This window comes from Coregonus lavaretus (assembly GCF_964263955.1).
Source record: "Coregonus lavaretus genome assembly, chromosome: 32".
Taxonomy (NCBI): Eukaryota; Metazoa; Chordata; class Actinopteri; order Salmoniformes; family Salmonidae; genus Coregonus; species Coregonus lavaretus.
In genome coordinates, this window is record NC_140019.1 from 21,649,187 (window position 1) to 21,669,526 (window position 20,340).

The following is a 20,340-nucleotide window of genomic DNA, read 5'->3' on the forward strand; positions in this document are numbered from 1 at the left end:
CTTTTCACCCACAGCTCACACTATGTTTCTAGACAATAGACAATAGACCATTACAGGGTCACCAAAGCAGATCAATGTTTCAGACGTTTCACCCACAGCTCACACTATGTTTCTAGACAATAGACCATTACAGGGTCACCAAAGCAGATCAATGTTTCAGACGTTTCACCCACAGCTCACACTATGTTTCTAGACAATAGACCATTACAGGGTCACCATAGCAGATCAATGTTTCAGATGTTTCACCCACAGCTCACACTATGTTTCTAGACAATAGACCATTACAGGGTCACCATAGCAGATCAATGTTTCAGACGTTTCACCCACAGCTCTCACTATGCAATCATTATTACAGTGTCTGAAAAGTAACTTTAAAGGGTTTTGGATTTTGGGTTTTAAGATGGTTAAATGGTTGTCATTGGGTGAGTTTTGGGGAATTTGAAACTGAACAGAAGTGTCTGTGCCAATTTAAAACATGTCGGTAACCCTCCTTCCCCTTGAAGATTAACACACAATCACATGTATTACACCCTGCTGTGAATATTCCCTCCTGGAACTTCTAACATTGATTGTTGTCTTTTAACAATGCTATTACCCATCTAAACAATGGAACAGCTACTGGCATTTAATAGATTATTTTTACATGAAAAGTTTGACTATGTTGATATAACACATAATGTGTCTCAGTACACACAGTATTATAACAATATCTACATAGGTAATAACCCTGGAATAGGACACTGTCACGTCAACTGTTGCCTGCCCTTCCCATAGGCCCCGAGTCCGTAATGAATTCTACAGCTGAGAAATAATTCCTGTACAAAATCATTTCTATATGACACGCATACATTTCCTCAGCCTTGCGGAGGCGACGTAGGGCTTGTTTGTCAGCTGCTGGAGGTTTGCTTCGTGTTGACAGGTGTGCAGCGAGAGGCAAAGGCACACTGACAGGGACAACATTTGCATAACCACTAAAAGAGACAGCCTCACTGAAACAATGCATGATGTCCTTCAAACAAAGTTGTTATTTTTGGTCTTCACTCTTGTCATATTATTTTAGCACAGTCCATGTTGCTGGCCTTAACTTGTCATAATGTTTCTGGGTCTTTCTGCAGGGTAGAAACCATTAGCATACCATTAGGTGACCATTAGGACATCCAGCATGCAACAAGGATTGTGCCAAAATCCAAATTCATATCCCGCTGTTTACCCTATCAAAAGCATGCTGTTAATGCAGACGACGTAGTTCAAAAAAAGTCCTGACTTTTTAAATTATCTCAAAGATTGCCCTAACCCCCATAAAACCCACCTCCATTTGGAATTTACTGGAGCAAATCAGAAATGTCAGCATTGTAGGTTTACCTCTTAGCGTTGAAGATGGATAGATAATCACGACGTGTCATTCCGGGGGCCAATTACACAGCTTTGTGTGAAATTGGAAAACCTGTTCTCTGAGCGCTCTAATGGATGTTCTGGTCATTAGTTATTTGAGAGTCTTTTCGGGCTGTAATCAAACGTGAAACATCCGGTTAAGCACCCATAAAGAAACAGCTGCCTCTATAAATGACCTTCTGGGTTAAAGAACCCAACATTCAGCCAGTTGGTGTTTGCCACAATTATAAATGTGTGTTTCAATAAAAAACTCTGATTTCTTGATGCGACGGCATCTCATGCATTTGATGTGGATTTTAGGTTGCATTTACTTTTCTTGGTTTGTCAGATGGCCATGGCTTTATACAGAACACAATCACCAGGCTATTGCAGGCAGCTCCCCCACAAGATTGTAACAACCCAATGCAATGCCAGGCAGGTGTACTATACATTTTTTTGTTTTACATTCAGGTGTTCTCATATGTGCTTACAGTCTCTTTTTGTTTCCCTTTTAACAGGAGACCAACTGTCCAGTCAACAAGGCCCGCCTCCTCTACCACCAGCTCCTCCCCCTCACCACAAACAACACCCGTCCATTACGTCGTTGAGCCGCGGCTCGCTGGCCAATCAGCGGAGCCCAAGCCCTCCCCCCTCGGCTGGCCTGGCGGCCGATTTGCAGAGCGCAGCAGAATGTGTCCAGCTGCAGGACAGCTGGGTCCTGGGCAGCAATGTGGCCCTGGAGAGCAGGTGAGTGACCCACAATGCATCTGGGGGTTTGTGACAGTTTGTGACATCCAGTACAACTGGGGATATGATGACCCACTGCACCTCTGGGGAATGACTCATCTGCAAGAACAGTATTCCCAATGAAAAGCATCAAACCTATGTTAAAGGGACATTTTAAAAAATGTCAACGCCATATTCCACTCATCTCCAGCACTACCCCAACATCAACATATGTGAAAATGGCACGTTTCTAGGTTTTGTGGTAAAAAAGATAGAGGAAGATAAGTGTTTCCAATGACATCATTAACCAATTAGTAGACAATTAGTAGGCAATTAGTAGACAATTAGTAGGCAATGCCTGCTCACAATTGGTCAAAATCACATGATGCACACCGATGATGTAATTGGAAACACTTATCTTCCTTTATCTTTTTTACTACAAAACATAGAAATGTACCATATTTTACACATGTTGAAGTTGGGGTGGTGCTGGAGATGATGAATATGTAGGTGAAAAATTGTGAAGTTTCCCTTTAAGCGAAGAAAGAGGTTGGTTTGTTACAATCTGAGCATACATTTCTCTATGCATCTTCTGGTGCATGTCAGTGGAACTGTTGGTCTCCTTGTCATGGGTAGCCCTTTCCTGCAGTCAAATGACTAGTGGTGTCACGGTTTCGGCCGAGGCTGCCTCTCTCCCTTGTTCGGGCAGGCTTCGGCGTTCGTTGTCTCCGGAATACTAGCTGCCACCGTTGTATGTTTCATGTTCGTTTGCTTTTGTCTGATTGTTGTCACACCTGTTTTCATTTAGTGTCATTAGTGTCCTATTTAGTTCTCGTTGTGTTTGTCAGGTGTTGTGTGTTATTGATTTTTGTCTGTCGTGTGTAGGGCTGATGTTCGCTATTTCGCTCGGTTGAGCTTCCCTCCACTGCGTGGAGTGTTTACGCACCTGTGTAGTGCGCATTTGTTTTGTTCGCCTTCGTGCGTTATTTCGCCTACGGGCAAGTGTTCTCGTATTTCCTTGTTGGAGAGTTACTAAAGTCTGTTGGACTATACTTCGGTGTCCTGCGTTTGATTCCACCACTACACCCACCTACAGCACGCGTGACAGAATAACACACCTTATAATGGAATCAGCAGGAGCCGCAGCAGCCCAGACGACGCTGGAGGACCAGGTTCGGGAACAACGGGACCAGATCCTGCAGATGGGGACTGCACTGCAGGAGGTGATCACCACCATTCGAGGCTGGGGAACGCCTCCACCGCCACCCTCCCTGCCAGCACCATCGGCCAGTCCGCCCATTCCAGCACCGGAACCCCGAGGAGTCCGACTCTCGCTCCCGAGGTCCTACGATGGAACCGCGGCCGGGTGTCAGGGATTCCTTCTCCAGGTGGAGCTGTACCTGGCCACCGTGCACCCGGCGCCCTCGGGACATGAGAGCGTGTCCGCCCTGATCTCCTGCCTTTCCGGGAAGGCATTGGAATGGGCCAACGCGGAGTGGAGGAAGATCGACGCGGACACCATCACGTACGACGAGTTCTCCCGCCGCTTCAGGGCGGTGTTTGACCATCCCCCGGAGGGGAAAGCGGCGGGGGAGCGTCTGGTCTTCCTCCGGCAGGGGAGGAGGAGTGCGCAAGAGTTCGCCCTCGAATTCCGTACTCTAGCGGCAGATGCAGGGTGGAATGATCGGGCTCTCGTCGATCACTACAGGTGTAGTCTACGAGAGGACGTCCGTCGGGAGCTGGCTTGTAGGGACACCAGCCTCTCGTTCGACCAGTTGGTCGATATGTCCATCAGGCTGGATAACCTACTAGCTACCCGCGGACGTTCCGAGGGGGGTCCGTCCATTTCACCCTCCAGCGCCTCCGAGCCGTGTCCCATGGAGCTCGGGGGTGCTGGCGCTAGAGAGAGGAGGGGTCGGCTTACTAGGGGGTCCATCCCCTGCACCAACTGTGGTCGGGGAGGACACACCGCGGCTAGGTGCTGGGGATGGCCTCCTAGGGGAGAGGACGACAGGTCCCGCACTGGGGATTCCTTCCAGGTGAGTAGGCGCCCCACTCACCCAGAGCTCTCTATTGCACATTTCTGTTTGCCTGTGAGTTTTCCACAGGTAGCACCTCATTCCCAGCATAAGGCGCTGGTAGATTCAGGCGCGGCTGGGAATTTTATTGATAAGAAATTTTGTTTAGCTTTAGGGATTCCCCTTCTTCCTGTTGATGTCCCTTTCCCCGTTCATGCCCTAGATAGCCGTCCGTTGGGTGCGGGCTTGATCAGGGAGGTCACTGCGCCACTTAGGATGTGTGCGCAGGGGGGTCATCAGGAGATGATTCAGCTATTTCTGATTGACTCTCCTGCGTATCCGGTGGTGCTGGGCATGCCCTGGTTGGTACCCATAACCCATCTATTTCGTGGCAGGAAAGGGCTCTGATGGAGTGGTCTGCCCAGTGTGTGGGTAGATGTTTAGGCGTTTCCGTAGGGGCTACCTCGGTGGAGAGTCCAAACCAGGTGCCCGCATTGCACGTTCCCCCTGAGTATGGGGATTTGGCTATTGCGTTTAGTAAGTCGAGGGCAACGCAGTTGCCGCCCCATAGGCAGGGAGATTGTGCGATAGACCTCCAGGCAGGAGCTGCGCTCCCACGGAGCCATGTGTATCCTCTGTCTCAGGAGGAGAAGAAAGCTATGGAGACTTACATAGACGAATCTCTGAGACAAGGATACATACGGCCTTCCACTTCCCCTGCATCCTCGAGTTTCTTTTTTGTGAAGAAGAAGGATGGTGGTTTGCGCCCATGCATCGATTACCGTGGTCTCAATCAGATCACGGTGAAGTACAGTTATCCACTCCCGCTGATTGCGACCATGACTGAGTCCTTGCATGGGGCGTGTTTCTTCACTAAATTAGATCTCAGGAGCGCGTACAACTTGGTGCGCATCAGGGAGGGCGATGAATGGAAGACAGCCTTTAGTACCACCTCGGGCCATTACGAGTATCTTGTCATGCCATACGGGTTGATGAACGCTCCGTCAGTTTTCCAATCATTCGTGGATGAGATCTTCAGGGACATGCAGGGGCAGGGGGTCGTGGTGTACATAGATGACATTCTCGTGTACTCGCCTACCCGTGTCGAGCATGTGGCCCTGGTGCGCAGAGTGTTGCGGAGGCTGGTGGAGCACGACCTGTATGTTAAGGCAGAGAAGTGTCTGTTTTTCCAGGAGTCGGTCTCCTTTTTGGGGTATCAGTTGTCTGCGTCAGGGGTGAAGATGGAGGTAGACCGGGTGTCAGCCGTGCGTAATTGGCAAACACCAACCACTGTGAAGGAGGTGCAGCAGTTTTTGGGGTTTGCGAATTACTACCGGAGGTTTATCCGGGGTTTTGGACAGGTGGCAGCTCCCATCACGTCTCTCTTGAAGGGGGGCCCGGTGCGTCTGCAGTGGTCTGCCGAGGCGGACAGGGCATTTGGGAGGCTGAAGGACCTGTTTACCTCGGCTCCAGTGCTGGCGCATCCGGATCCCTCTTTACCATTTCAGGTAGAGGTGGACGCGTCTGAGGCCGGTATAGGAGCCGTGCTTTCACAAAGATCAGGCGCGCCACCTAAACTCCGCCCCTGTGCTTTTTATTCCAAGAAGCTCAGTCCGGCGGAGCGAAACTATGACGTAGGGGACAGGGAGCTGTTAGCCGTGGTACAGGCCCTAAAGGTGTGGAGGCACTGGCTTGAGGGGGCTCAACACCCTTTCCTCATTTTGACGGACCACCGTAACCTGGAGTACATCCGGGCAGCGAGGAGGCTAAACCCTCGGCAGGCTAGATGGAATATGTTTTTGACCCGGTTTACGTTTAAGATCACGTACATCCCTGGGTCCCAGAACGGTAAGGCAGATGCGCTGTCTTGGCGGTATGACACGGAGGAGAGGTCCGTGGAGCCCACTCCCATACTGCCGGAGTCGTGTCTGGTGGCACCGGTAGTGTGGGAGGTCGATGCTGAGCTCGAGCGGGCGTTACGCACCGACCCTAGTCCACCACAGTGCCCGGAGGGTCGGAAGTACGTTCCGCTCGAGGTTCGGGATCGATTGATCTATTGGGCTCACACGTCACCCTCCTCTGGACATCCGGGTATCGGCCGGACAGTGCACTGTCTTAGTGCCAAGTACTGGTGGCCCACGTTGGCAAGGGATGTGAGGGTTTATGTTTCCTCCTGCTCGGTGTGCGCCCAGTGTAAGGCGCCTAGACATCTGCCTAGGGGTAAGTTACTACCCCTGCCCGTGCCACAACGACCATGGTCCCACCTCTCGGTGGATTTCCTTACTGACCTTCCTCCTTCACAGGGGAATACCGCTATACTGGTCGTTGTGGACCGGTTTTCTAAGGCCTGTCGTTTGCTCCCCATGCCGGGCCTTCCTACCGCCCTGCAAACTGCCGAAGCCCTATTCACCCATGTGTTCCGGCACTACGGGGTACCCGAGGATATTGTGTCTGATCGAGGTCCCCAATTTACCTCCAGAGTCTGGAGGGCCTTTATGGAGCGGTTGGGGGTCTCGGTGAGCCTCACCTCGGGTTACCTCGGGATGTGGGCAGGTTTCTTAGAACATACTGCCAGGACCGGCCGGAGGAGTGGGCAAGGTACGTTCCCTGGGCCGAAATGGCCCAGAATTCCCTACGCCATTCCTCCACTAACCTAACCCCTTTCCAATGTGTGTTGGGTTACCAGCCGGTTCTGGCACCCTGGCAGCAGAGCCAGATCGAGGCTCCTGCGGTGGATGAGTGGGCGAGCCGCTCGGAGGAGACATGGAACGCTGCACACGTCCACCTGCAGCGGGCCCTCCGACGTCATAAGGCGAGCGCCGATCTCCACCGCAGTGAGGGACCGGTGTACGCACCTGGTGATCGAGTCTGGCTCTCTACCAGGAACCTGCCCCTCCGCCTGCCCTGTCGGAAACTGAGTCGGCGGTTTGTAGGGCCATTTAAAGTCCTGGGAAGGTTGAACGAGGTGTGTTATAAATTACAGCTACCTGTTGAATATAAAAGTATTAACCCCTCGTTCCATGTGTCCCTTCTCAGGCCGGTGGTAGCTGGCCCACTCCAAGAAAGTGAGATCAGGGAGACTCCTCCGCCCCCATTGGACATCGAGGGGGCACCGGCGTACTCCGTGAGGTCCATCTTGGATTCGAGACGTCGGATGGGGGGTCTCCAGTATCTAGTGGAGTGGGAGGGGTACGGTCCGGAGGAGCGGTGCTGGGTGCCGAGGAGAGACATTTTGGACCCGTCTCTCCTGACGGAATTCCATCGTGGGCACCCGACGCACCCTGCTCCGCGTCCTCCGGGTCGTCCCCGAGGCCGGAGTCGGCGCACGTCTGGAGCCGCGCGTCAAGGGGGGGGTACTGTCACGGTTTCGGCCGAGGCTGCCTCTCTCCCTTGTTCGGGCAGGCTTCGGCGTTCGTTGTCTCCGGAATACTAGCTGCCACCGTTGTATGTTTCATGTTCGTTTGCTTTTGTCTGATTGTTGTCACACCTGTTTTCATTTAGTGTCATTAGTGTCCTATTTAGTTCTCGTTGTGTTTGTCAGGTGTTGTGTGTTATTGATTTTTGTCTGTCGTGTGTAGGGCTGATGTTCGCTATTTCGCTCGGTTGAGCTTCCCTCCACTGCGTGGAGTGTTTACGCACCTGTGTAGTGCGCATTTGTTTTGTTCGCCTTCGTGCGTTATTTCGCCTACGGGCAAGTGTTCTCGTATTTCCTTGTTGGAGAGTTACTAAAGTCTGTTGGACTATACTTCGGTGTCCTGCGTTTGATTCCACCACTACACCCACCTACAGCACGCGTGACAAGTGGCCTCATGGGTGGAATTTTATTAATATTTTGTCATAATTTCATAATTAATTCACTTTCTTTTTTCTTTTTTTTTACAGTCGGAATCTGGTGATTCTATGTCAAACGGTTTTGTTATATTTCAGTCTTCTGTGATGTACAGTGAGGGAAAAAAGTATTTGATCCCCTGCTGATTTGGTACGTTTGCCCACTGACAAAGACATGATCAGTCTATAATTTTAATGGTAGGTTTATTTGAACAGTGAGAGACAGAATAACAACAACAAAATCCAGAAAAATGCATGTCAAAAATGTTATACATGTATTTGCATTTTAATGAGGGAAATAAGTATTTGACCCCTCTGCAAAACATGACTTAGTACTTGGTGGCAAAACCCTTGTTGGCAATCACAGAGGACAGACGTTTCTTGTAGTTGGCCACCAGGTTTGAGCACATCTCAGGAGGGATTTTGTCCCACTCCTCTTTGCAGATCTTCTCCAAGTCATTAAGGTTTCGAGCCTGACGTTTGGCAACTCGAACCTTCAGCTCCCTCCACAGATTTTCTATGGGATTAAGGTCTGGAGACTGGCTAGGCCACTCCAGGACCTTAATGTGCTTCTTCTTGAGCCACTCCTTTGTTGCCTTGGCCGTGTGTTTTGGGTCATTGTCATACTGGAATACCCATCCACGACCCATTTTCAATGCCCTGGCTGAGGGAAGGAGGTTCTCACCCAAGATTTGACGGTACATGGCCCCGTCCATCGTCCCTTTGATGCAGTGAAGTTGTCCTGTCCCCTTAGCAGAAAAACACCCCCAAAGCATAATGTTTCCACCTCCATGTTTGACGGCGGGGATGGTGTTCTTGGGGTCATAGGCAGCATTCATCCTCCTCCAAACACGGCGAGTTGAGTTGATGGCAAAGAGCTCGATTTTGGTCTCATCTGACCACAACACTTTCACCCAGTTCTCCACTGAATCATTCAGATGTTGGCAAACTTCAGCTTTCTTGAGCAGGGGGACCTTGCGGGCGCTGCAGGATTTCAGTCCTTCACGGCGTAGCGTGTTACCAATTGTTTTCTTGGTGACTATGGTCCCAGCTGCCTTGAGATCATTGACAAGATCCTCCCGTGTAGTTCTGGGCTGATTCCTCACCGTTCTCATGATCCTTTCAACTCCACGAGGTGAGATCTTGCATGGAGCCCCAGGCCGAGGGGCTTTTTTGTGTTTCTTCCATTTGTGAATAATCGCATCAACTGTTGTCACCTTCTCACCAAGCTGCTTGGCGATGGTCTTGTAGCCCATTCCAGCCTTGTGTAGGTCTACAATCTTGTCCCTGACATCCTTGGAGAGCTCTTTGGTCTTGGCCATGGTGGAGAGTTTGGATTCTGATTGATTGATTGCTTCTGTGGACAGGTGTCTTTTATACAGGTAACAAGCTGAGATAAGGAGCACTCCCTTTAAGAGTGTGCTCCTAATCTCAGCTCGTTACCTGTATAAAAGTCACATGGGAGCCAGAAATCTTTCTGATTGAGAGAGGGTCAAATACTTATTTCCCTCATTAAAATGCAAATCAATTTATAACATTTTTAACATGCGTTTTTCTGGATTTTTTTGTTGTTATTCTGTCTCTCACTGTTCAAATAAACCTACCATTAAAATTATAGACTGATCATGTCTTTGTCAGTGGGCAAATGTACAAAATCAGCAGGGGATCAAATACTTTTTTCCCTCACTGTATATAAAGTGTAATATTGGGATGCAAACTAAAAATGTAATACATTTCAACTCTATATCTGACATGGTACAGGTGTCTTCTTTTTTTAAAGCCCATAACCGTGTGAGGTGTATACTTTGGTTTCAAAGTAGATTTGTTGAAGACTACCGAGAAACACTGTTTGACCCTGATTTAGCCCACTGCACTAAAAGTCTGTTGTATAGGGTCAAGCTATTTCTCAAAGAAACCAAAAGGACAATGTACATTGCATAAATAAATAATTGTATATCTGTCACAAATACAATCTGACCTCTGGACATAATCCCTTCAACTAATGCACTATCACTAATTACTAATGATCCATAGTTTATCAATAATAAGAGATGGTTAGAGGGCCTCTGCTAGGACTTTGCCTCATCAGTTCAGTTAATTAGTTTAGAGCACCAGCAAACGTTTGAGGTGAAAGGAAATATGACCTGGAGATGGATCATTCGCAACATTTGATATGATCCAAAGCAGTTTGGCATAATGGTAATGGAAGAGCACAGGTTTCCAGAGGCTTGCCAGCCTGAATTCAAATTGATATAACTTACAAGAAGGCACTACAGTCTAAATAGATTATTTTTTCAGTTTAAGATGCCCTGCACAGGAAGCTACTTTGTCATAAGAGCCTTTGTCTAGCATTTCCCCCACGAGAAAAAAGATCAGTGTTATTTCTTTCCAAACCATAAAGGGGTTTCAAAATGTCCATACCATTCTAGGAAAGTATATTACGTTCTACTTCAAATTGACACAAGTGGATGAATCCATTCCAGCCTGATGTTTCCCTGGCTCAGAGTACTCTTACACATCCTAGATAAATGTGGGCCTTGTCATTTTTCTTTAGCAGCATGCAGTAAGAAGCTATCATGATAGGACCAAATCAATTGGGTTATGTAGCATTAGTTCTTCCAAGACACATAATTGAATACAAACATCGCTGTGACCTTGACTGCCTTGCTGGTATTGACAAAACAATATGTACACACCTATCATCACCCCGGTGTAGAAATTACTATATGCAGCATACTCTACTCTAAAGTGCCTCACTGTGGGAGGGAACCAGGCGTCATGGTAACCTCAGTGGGCTGATGGGAGGGCCTTAGCTATGCGTATAACTATGCTTCTCCAGTAAACTACTAGGTTGTTCAATGCAAACAAGAGCACCAGATAACATGTATTAGGCATTCAGCATTCTGGTTTTGGTTCAGTCAACTGCCAAATAGATGCCTACAGAAATCATATCACATATTTTCTCTGTTCAACTCATAGTGATAACTAATGCAATGGGACAAAAAAGGCTCAGGGGTTTTATAATTTGCATGCATTTAGAACCTGCCTCCTACTACCAACTATCCCATAACTTTAGCATGGCTTACGGTATAGAACAACCACAATGATTGACCACATTAGCTAATGTTATGGGATAACATTAGCCCATTAAAGCAGCAATCAGCAGTTGAAACAATAACAAAGCGTTTCCCCGCCCCTGTTTTGATTAAAAGCTGAGGGATGGTTCTGGAGAAATGTAACCGCTCTCAAATTCATAGACAAAGCTATAGATGCAAGGACTGACCATACATGATATCACAATTATAGTTTTAACCATGTTTTGAGGCTAAATAGTGTTTGTGTACATTTACTTTGTTTACAAACATTGGAGTTAAACAAGCTTATATTTTGGGTTCTGATGGGGTACGACAGTTAAACTAAACTCATGAGGCATTTAATGGGTGAATATCAATAATTTATAAGTCCAAGAATGGATGTAGCAACTGCAGATTGCCCCTTTACGAATGTGGTCTTCAAAGCATTTGCATTCTAATTTGGCCCCATTCCATCTTACTTTCATAACGAACAGTTCTTTTAACTTTTTGAAAAGCTGCATCCAATTACTAATGTGTTTATCCAAGAGGGAATGTATGGGCTCCATTGTTTTGTTTTTTATTAGACTCCCATTTCACATTGTGTTAAGTTTCTCTCTCTCTCGATATATTCTCAATGCATTAGTAATTAGGGTTAATTGAGAGCTGTTTGTCTGTGTTGTCAAATGACTATCATTACCTGAAATGCCTAATTTACTGGTCACTTCTGTGTATTTATTTTAGTCATGTTCCAATATTGAGCGCACAAAGCAGACATGCATAACTATTCGAAACAGCTGATGTTTTATGATATCAGCTGTCACCTGCTTCCTTCCATTTTTACACATCAATGTTATATTTCAGTATCCCTGCTTTGTATTCAATTTGTTGATATTTTTAGGGATTCAACAACCTCAGTCCATAACAGGTAGTGAAATACTCAGACTCTCAAGCAAAAATACTCACCTAAGAAAAATTTGCAAATTAATTGACTTTACACAAAACTAGCAAAATATGGAAGAGTTTTAGGCTTTGAGCTGCCATTTGAATTATATCTAATTACTACTTTCAAAGTCATAAATGCAATTTTCCTAACCGAAGAGATATTCTTCAGAAATTATTACACTCAAGCTTTTGTTCCAATCCATGCTGAGAACACTCCAGGTCTTCGATTTAAAGTGCTCAATTAGTTGCCAATATAACCCTGTTATTACCTCCTCTGTTCTGGACTGTTCTCTACCACCATGGATAGATTCACATCTTATAAGTGTGTGGAGGGCTTTCAATCAACCACTCAGGTTCCACTTTTTAACACTTGGCTCTATAGAAATACAGATATCTTCAATTAGCGTTATATAAAGGTGCTACTGAATTCCATTACTGTGTGAATTGCTATTGGCCTCGAGAGGAAAGTCGCCCGTGCACTTTGCCAGGTCATTATCCTTTAAATGTGGTGCACTCCCAGATTAGTTTTAAAAGTTAACCAAATGTGTGAAATAATATCTTTATACCAGATATACTATAAGTACTGTTCTCAATAAGGTGCAGTTAGGCTGTCTCATACGTCCTGTGGAATCCAGTTAAACTCTCTGTCACACATATTCAATAAAGAGCAGTTGAAACGGCTATTATGACACAGCTTCAACATTTGCGGTTCCACACGCTACTGTTAGAAATGGTCTGTCGACCATCATCAGATTCACCTGTCAGGGGAGTCTGCTCGTAAAAGGAAATTATGTCTAAAATCATGCAACGATAGAATGTCAGGATGGGTGCCACACTCCTGAAATAATAGAGAATAGGTCTCTGTCTTCCATGGGAAATTAAGATAATTATTCTTCTAGATAATGTTTTAGAAACCTATGAAAATAATTTGCGTACATGGACTGCATTAGTAAATACTTAATAAGATTGTGGTGTTTTTATATGATTATCATTAAAAAACAACAACAGATTTATTTTATTTGTTTTTAATATTTTTTTTCAAAAATCCGTCTCTCATTTTGTGCCGTGATGCATACATCCCCCAAGTGCTCAAAAGCTCAACTCTTTCATGTCTCAAAGTGAATCAAACGAAATGACTTGGTTATGTGCAGCAGCCCGGGCGCAGCGGGGAAGCATCTCAAAATGGCGCCACTCTGATCTCTGCATGCACCATGGCCCAGAAACACCAGGGGGCTGCCCCCTGAAATATCGTCACACAGATGGGTGCTGCTGCACTAGGCTAGCACCTGCTACCAGGTCCCCTGCAGAGAGGGCAGGTGGTTCCATGGGATAGTGTGGGGGGGGGGGGGGGGGGGGGAGAAGAAGGGAGAAAGAGTGCAAAAGAGAGAAGGGGAGAGAGAAAAAAGAGAGAGAGAGGAAGGGAGAGGTACTGAAAGGAAGAGAGAAAAATAATGAGAGGGACAGTGAGAGAGAAAGGGAGAGAGAGAGATGGACTTAGGTGCCCGCCACATCGGGAGACTGTCTTGGTCACGGATTAAAGAGCCGCATTATTCCACCGTTTCACCTTGAAATGCTAATGCTAACAATACGATGGCTAATAGGCAGATTACACAGTCAAAGGGTGTTTGTGCTCATTGTTTCTGATGTACAGAGGGGCTTAGCCCAGGTCCAAATCCACCCACTGTATGTTTTGTCTTTTGTCCTCTTCAAGTGTTTCAAATGTCAAACTGATGACGAGGAAGTGAGTTGAGCAAAGGAACCCGACTCTGGCTATTCATTTTGTGTGACGGCCATTTCAAAGAAATGTACACGCTCATGCACACACACACACACACACACACACACACACACACACACACACACACACACACACACACACACACACACACACACACACACACATCAATAGAGCTGCCAGGATTAGCATAGTGATGTGCTTCATTGCATCACACTCCTTCTAATTGATTACAGATGATCATCCTGTGTGTATAGCCGCAGACGTTTGTCCCGCCACTGTGTTTGGTAATCATTTCCAAAAGCATTTAATTTGACCCGCCACTGTTAGCAGGCAGTCTGTTAGCCAGGTTAATATTCAGAACACAATACTGCTCGTTTTTCAACATTTTGCCATTTTATTCAACAGCAAATGTGTGCCAAAAGGCAGCTTTGTGTTACAGTGGATTTTAGTGACCTAACGTATCATTTTCACAGTACAAATGCTTTATATTCTGCAGATGAGTAGTGGGACTTGATATTCAATAATTCTGATTGTGAACTAACCTTTTGATTGGGAACTAACTTTTTGATTGTGAACTAACCTTTTGGCCATTTCATTCAATATCAACTATGTGTGAAATGGCATCATTTGTTGCATTCTCTCTCGTAAATAGGCCCCAGTATTCACCGTATGCTCATTCTCGTAGCCAAGCAGCTCGTAAATAGGCCCCAGTATTCACCGTATGCTCAAATCAATATCACTGCACAAATCCCTACTGAACTACCTCAGAAATAGGTATACCGCCAACCCTTTTCTCTGACCAATCAGTGACATGAATCCATCAATCATCTACCTGGAAGAAAAGAAAAACAGACATATTGCAGATCACTAAGCTCATAATACACTTGACCTCGAACTTTTCACACAAGCTGCTGAATACACCATACAGCCTGCCAGATCTATGAACACCCCTGTTCAGATACCACACTCTTCAATCTCAGAGACATGCTGTAATCTTTCACAGAGAGAGACTGATACTATCCATGACTGTGCTTGTCAATTGGGGCTTAGAAATGCCAGACAATCCATATTAGACATTTGTCCTTTTAGAGAACCATTGATCAGATGCTTTAACAAAACACATGGCTGTGGCAAGGGTGTGGCAATTTGAGTGTTGGCATGGAACGTGACACAGTTAACTAGCTTCATAAATCAGTTAGCAAATGCTTTTATCAAAAGGAACTTACAGAACTGTCAATGTGACAGTGGCATGTTGTAACGTGGAGGTAAGGATGGAGAAGTAGAATGATGGCTTTATAAACTCATGGCTTTATTTATGTATCAAACCCCAAATAGCACCAACAGGCTAGTGGAACAGCAGAAAGATTCTTAGCAACAGTTAGTGGAGGGCCAATCCCATAGCCTGGCACACACTTCATGCCCACAGGTGCCGGATCAACCACCTCAGCAAAACATATGAACACAAACCCTGATGCAACAAACCAAGAACCAACCTCATAGGTACAATGGTTAACGAGATAATGCAACATAAAGAACAGAAACTGTAATTACCCACGATTCCCTAGGACACTAGCTACAATATTAAGGGAATTGAACCCTCAACGCTGGTGTTGTCAGCATCTTGCTCTAACCCACTGAGCCAGTTGAACCCTTGTTATTTCTACTGTTAGCAGTATTGACAACCAGGGGCTGTAAAAGTGTAATTACAGAGAGAACACTTCAAATGGTAAGTCTGTCAGATTTTACTAGGTCCAACCTGCACACTTTTAGCCATTAATCCGTAAGTGGTAGCAAAAGAGGCATCAAGGCTTAATTTATCTACTTCAGAGATTTCCACGTGGGTTTAAAAAGTTAAGTGGCAAAGCCAGAGTAGTGCTTGTGATTAAACCTCCTTAATTACCCCAGGTATAATGGCCTATTAGTCGGTCCCTGTAGTTAAAGGGCAAGTGGGAGATGATTGTTTTTATGAGGTACTTTTAGTTTCACCTTTTACAATGTCAGGGTTAGTACTGAGGCCTATCATATTGTATATACAATTCACATTGGAGAATAATGATACAGTGCCTTCGGAAAGTATTCAGACCCATTGACTTTTTCCACATTTTCTTACATTATAGCCTTATTCTAAAATGGATTTAAAAAAGAATAATCCTCAGCAGTCTACACACAATACACCATAATAACAAAGCAAAAACAGGTTTGTAGAAATTTTTACAAATGTATTCAGACCCTTTGCTATGAGACTCGGAATTGAGCTCCATTGATTATCCTTGAGATGTTTCTACAACTTGATTGGAGTCCACATGTGGTAAATTCAATTTATTGGACATGATTTGGAAAGGCACACACCTGTCTATATAAGGTCCCACAGTTGACAGTGGTCTAAGGCACTGCATCGCAGTGCTAGCTGTGCCACTAGAGATCCTGGTTCGAATCCAGGCTCTGTCGTAGCCGGCCGCGAACGGGAAACCCATGGGGCGGCGCACAATTGGCCCAGCATCGTCCAGGGTAGGGGAGGGAATGGCCAGCAGGGATGTAGCTCAATTGGAAGAGCATGGCGTTTGCAACGCCAGGGTTGTGGGTTCGATTCCCACGGGGGCCAGTATGAAAAAATTATAATGTATGCACTCACTAAAAATGTAAGTCGCTCTGGATAAGAGCGTCTGCTAAATGACTGTAAATGTAAATGTAAATATCAGAGCAGAAACCAAGCCATGAGGTCGAAGGAATTGTCTGTAGAGCTCCAAGACAGGATTGTGTTGAGGCACAGATCTGGGGAAGGGTACCAAAATATTCTGCAGCATTGAAGGTCCCCAAGAACACAGTGGCCTCCATTATTCTTAAATGGAAGAAGTTTGGAACCACCAAGACTCTTCCTAGATCTGGCCGCCCGGCCAAACTGAGCAGTCAGGGGGAGAAAGGCCCTGGTCAGGGAGGTGACCAAAAACCCGATGGGTCACTCTGCTCTAGAGTTCCTCTGTGGATATGGGAGAACCTTCAAGAAGGACAACCATCTCTGCAGCACTCCACCAAACAGGCTTTTATGGTAGAGTGGCCAGACGGAAGCCACTCCTCAGTAAAAGGCACATGACAGCCCGCTTGGAGTTTGCCAAAAGGCACCTAAAGACTCTCAGACCATGAGAAACAAGATTCTCTGGTCTGATGAAATCAAGATTGAACTCTTTGGCCTGAATGCCAAGCATCACATATGGAGGAAACCTGGCACCGTTCCTACGGTGAAGCATGAGGGTGGCAGCATCATGCTGTGGGGATGTTTTTCAGTAGCAGGGACTGGGAGACTAGTCAGGATTGAGGCAAAAATGAATGGAACAAAGTACAGGGAGATCCTTGATGAAATCCTGCTCCAGAGCTCTCAGGACCTCAGACTGGGGTGAAGGTTCACCTTCCAACATGACAACGACCCTAAGCACACAGCCAAGACAACGCAGGAGTGGCTTCGGGACAAGTCTCTGAATGTCCTTGAGTGGCCCAGCCAGAGCCCGGACTTGAACCCGATCGAACATCTCTGGAGAGATCAGAAAATAGCTGTGCAGCGACGCTCTCCATCCAACCTGACAGAACATGAGAGGATCTTCAGAGAAGAATGGGAGAAACTCCCCAAATACAGGTGTGCCAAGCTTGTAGCATCATACTCAAGAAGACTCAAGTCTGTAATCGCTGCCAAAGGTGCATCAACAAAGTACTGAGTAAAGGGTCTGAATACTTATGTCAATGTGTTATTTCATTTTTTAAAATTTTCTAAAAACCTGTTTTTGCTTTGTCAGTATGGGTTATTGTGTGTAGATTGATGAGGGGGGGAAACTATTTGATCTAGTTTAGAATAAGGCTGTAACCTAACAAAATGTGTAAAAAGTCAAGGGGTCTGAATACTTTCCTAAGGCACTGTATGTCCATGGTTTCTCTTGCAAAAATATGTTGTTTCAATGAGATTATCCTGAATAAATAAAGGTTTAATGAGATTATCCTGAATAAATAAAGGTTTCATAGGAACATATAACCAAATAAATATGTATTTGTTGTGGTTTGTTTCCCCAGACACTTCCTCTTTAAGACGGGCACAGGAATAACCCCTTTCTTCAGCACGGCAACCCCAGGTTACACCATGGCAACTGGGGCGGTGTACTCCACCCCGGCACGTCCCCTACCCAGAAACACCCTCTCCAGAGGGGCTTTCAAGTTCAAGAAGTCGCCCAAGCACTGCTCCTGGAGGTGCACTGCCCTGAGTGCAGTGGGCGTGGCTGTCCTACTGTCAATCATCCTCTGCTACTGTATAGGTAACTATGGCCCATCTTTGTGACTATGGCCCCTCCTTGTAACTATGACCCCTCCTTGTGACTATGGCCCCTCCTTGTGACTGTGGCCCCTCCTTGTGACCGTGACCCCTCCTTGTGACTATGGCCCCTCCTTGTGACTATGGCCCCTCCTTGTGACTTTGGCCCCTCCTTGTAACTATGGGCCGACCTTGTAACTATGGCCCCTCCTAATGACTATGGGCCCTCCTTGTGAGTATGTGCCGACCTTGTAACTGTGGCCCCTCCTTATGACTATGGGTCCTCCTTGTGACTATGGGCCCTCCTTGTAACTGTGGCCCCTGCTTGTGACTATGGGCCCTCCTTATTTATATTGTTGTAATAGTTTGTAGTTCACAATGACCCTCCCTCATTGCTCTACTTATACTCTATATACTGTGGTGTAAACAGACGACTAAGCAAGCCTTGAGCATTGCTCAGGTGTTGTAGAGGAGCCTTAGCACTCTTAACAACCACTCTCCAAAGATGAAGCTGTGGATAGAAAAGAGCGTAAGAGCTAGCTGTTGTAGATCCATGGACAACTACGGCACTACAACTAGGCCTTTCAAATATATTATCCTTGCAAATATAAATGGCTTGCCATTCAACTTAAGTGGTGAATCAGCCTTCAGTTCTCAGTAGAGACTTCACGACAGCACCCAACACACTAAAGTTACAACACTGGATATCTGTCAGCCTTCCCAGTCAATTAAACTAAACTATCTAATAGACAAGTTGACTAGACTGAATGGCTTTCAGTCAGCTTGAATCAGTGTTGACTGACCTGACGGCTTTCTAAACTGTGCTAAATGTGGATTGCTCTTTCAGTATCATCTTGTTGAGCAGATAGCAGACCTTAGAATATTATTCCACCTGTCGTTGTCATATGTCAGCCAGATACAGAGACATTTCACCCTACAGATCCCCGATGACACAGTTGTGTTTGAATCCGTGTCAGATCATGGCAGTTCCACTAACAAGGGCTCTGCATCATCCTGCTAACCTGATAGGAGGCCCACAGAACAGCATAATTGACATGACCCAGCCCCACAGAGTGACATCACTGACATGACCCAGCCCCACAGAGCAGCATCACTGACATGACCCAGCGCCACAGAAGCCCTGAAAGACAGACACAGTTGAAATCCCCCTCGACACCCTACAATGACACTGTCAGAAAGAAGAAAACGCCCAGCAACCTAGTCACATTAGGTTATCACAAGGTTGTCACTTGTCATGACTGACCTTCTCACAACCGATTTGCAACATTGTGACAACGTCATGTATTGATGAAGCATAGCCCCCAACAAAGGGAACTATCCTAAGAACTTGAAAGCCTTCTTCACCAAAGCGTTTTGAGAAGTGGCGACGAGAGAGGATGTGAGGAATCGAGAGATATAAAGACTTTCTGGTGCAAAAAAATCTCTTCCAGGAAGTGCTTTCATCTCAACCAGGAAGCTACAGTAGGAACACAGGCTTTAGTTTAACGCATCAACCTTACCCATAGGACATAATTCCCCCTCAGAAGGGTTTTTACACTAACCTTTAGCAGCTTGACCACAGCGATAAAATGGATGGAGATTTATCTGTCCTTTCTGTCCTCCTGAGTCATACACACTCTTAATCTTGGGCTGTGTGACTTTCCCCTGAACTGCCATAGGATTCGTATGGTGCTGAAGGGAGGACAGGATAACATGCTCGTATAGAGATAAATATGTATGTGGAGAAATGATGCAATGGAAAAGAAGAGTGGCAGAGGGCCATTACAGTGCCATATTTTTGATTCATGATATCGTGCTCTGTCATTGCTTTTATATGATTTTACTGTGCATGTTTGGTGGGTTGTCTTGTTTCTGGATTTCGCGTGTACTGCTTATGAGTGCGCCAATGTTTTTAAGGTGTGTGTGTTTGCGTTTGTGTGTGTCTGTGTGGTCTTGTGAGTGCATGAGTGTGTTTTCTGTGTGGAAGTTGTTTTGGTTGTGAGTGTGTGAGTTAAACAGATACAGGCCTTCTTTGCCAGTTGCCTCAGGTTGAGTTTTTCACCTTCCTCTCTTTCATCTGCAGCCAAAACACCTGCCAGGTGCAATGTCTTAAATAGCTTATGTATGCACTAGCACACTCCGCCTCTGCCAGCCCATAGATAAGAACACAGTCCCATACATACGTACAAGCACACATCATTCTGCCTTGGTCTCTCTCTCTGTCTCTCTCTGTCTCTGTCTCTCTCTGTCTCTCTCTGTCTCTCTCTCTCTCTCTCTCTCGCTCTCTCTCTCTCTCTCTCTCTCTCTCTCTCTCTCTCTCTCTCTCTCTCTCTCTCTCTCTCTCTCTCTCTC

The 20,340-nt window shown here is 46.1% G+C and overlaps 1 protein-coding gene across 1 annotated transcript in view; it reads left to right on the top strand.

Moving 5' to 3' along the window:
* Positions 1-20,340, top strand: part of LOC311107897 (teneurin-3) — a gene marked incomplete at its 5' end in the record, with an annotated part of 171,745 nt that overhangs the window by 71,089 nt on the left and 80,316 nt on the right. The window contains 2 exons of the mRNA XM_084150489.1: positions 1,890-2,118; positions 17,754-17,992. Coding sequence (XP_084006615.1) covers positions 1,890-2,118; positions 17,754-17,992 — 468 coding nt within the window. The remainder of the gene's footprint in view (positions 1-1,889; positions 2,119-17,753; positions 17,993-20,340) is intronic.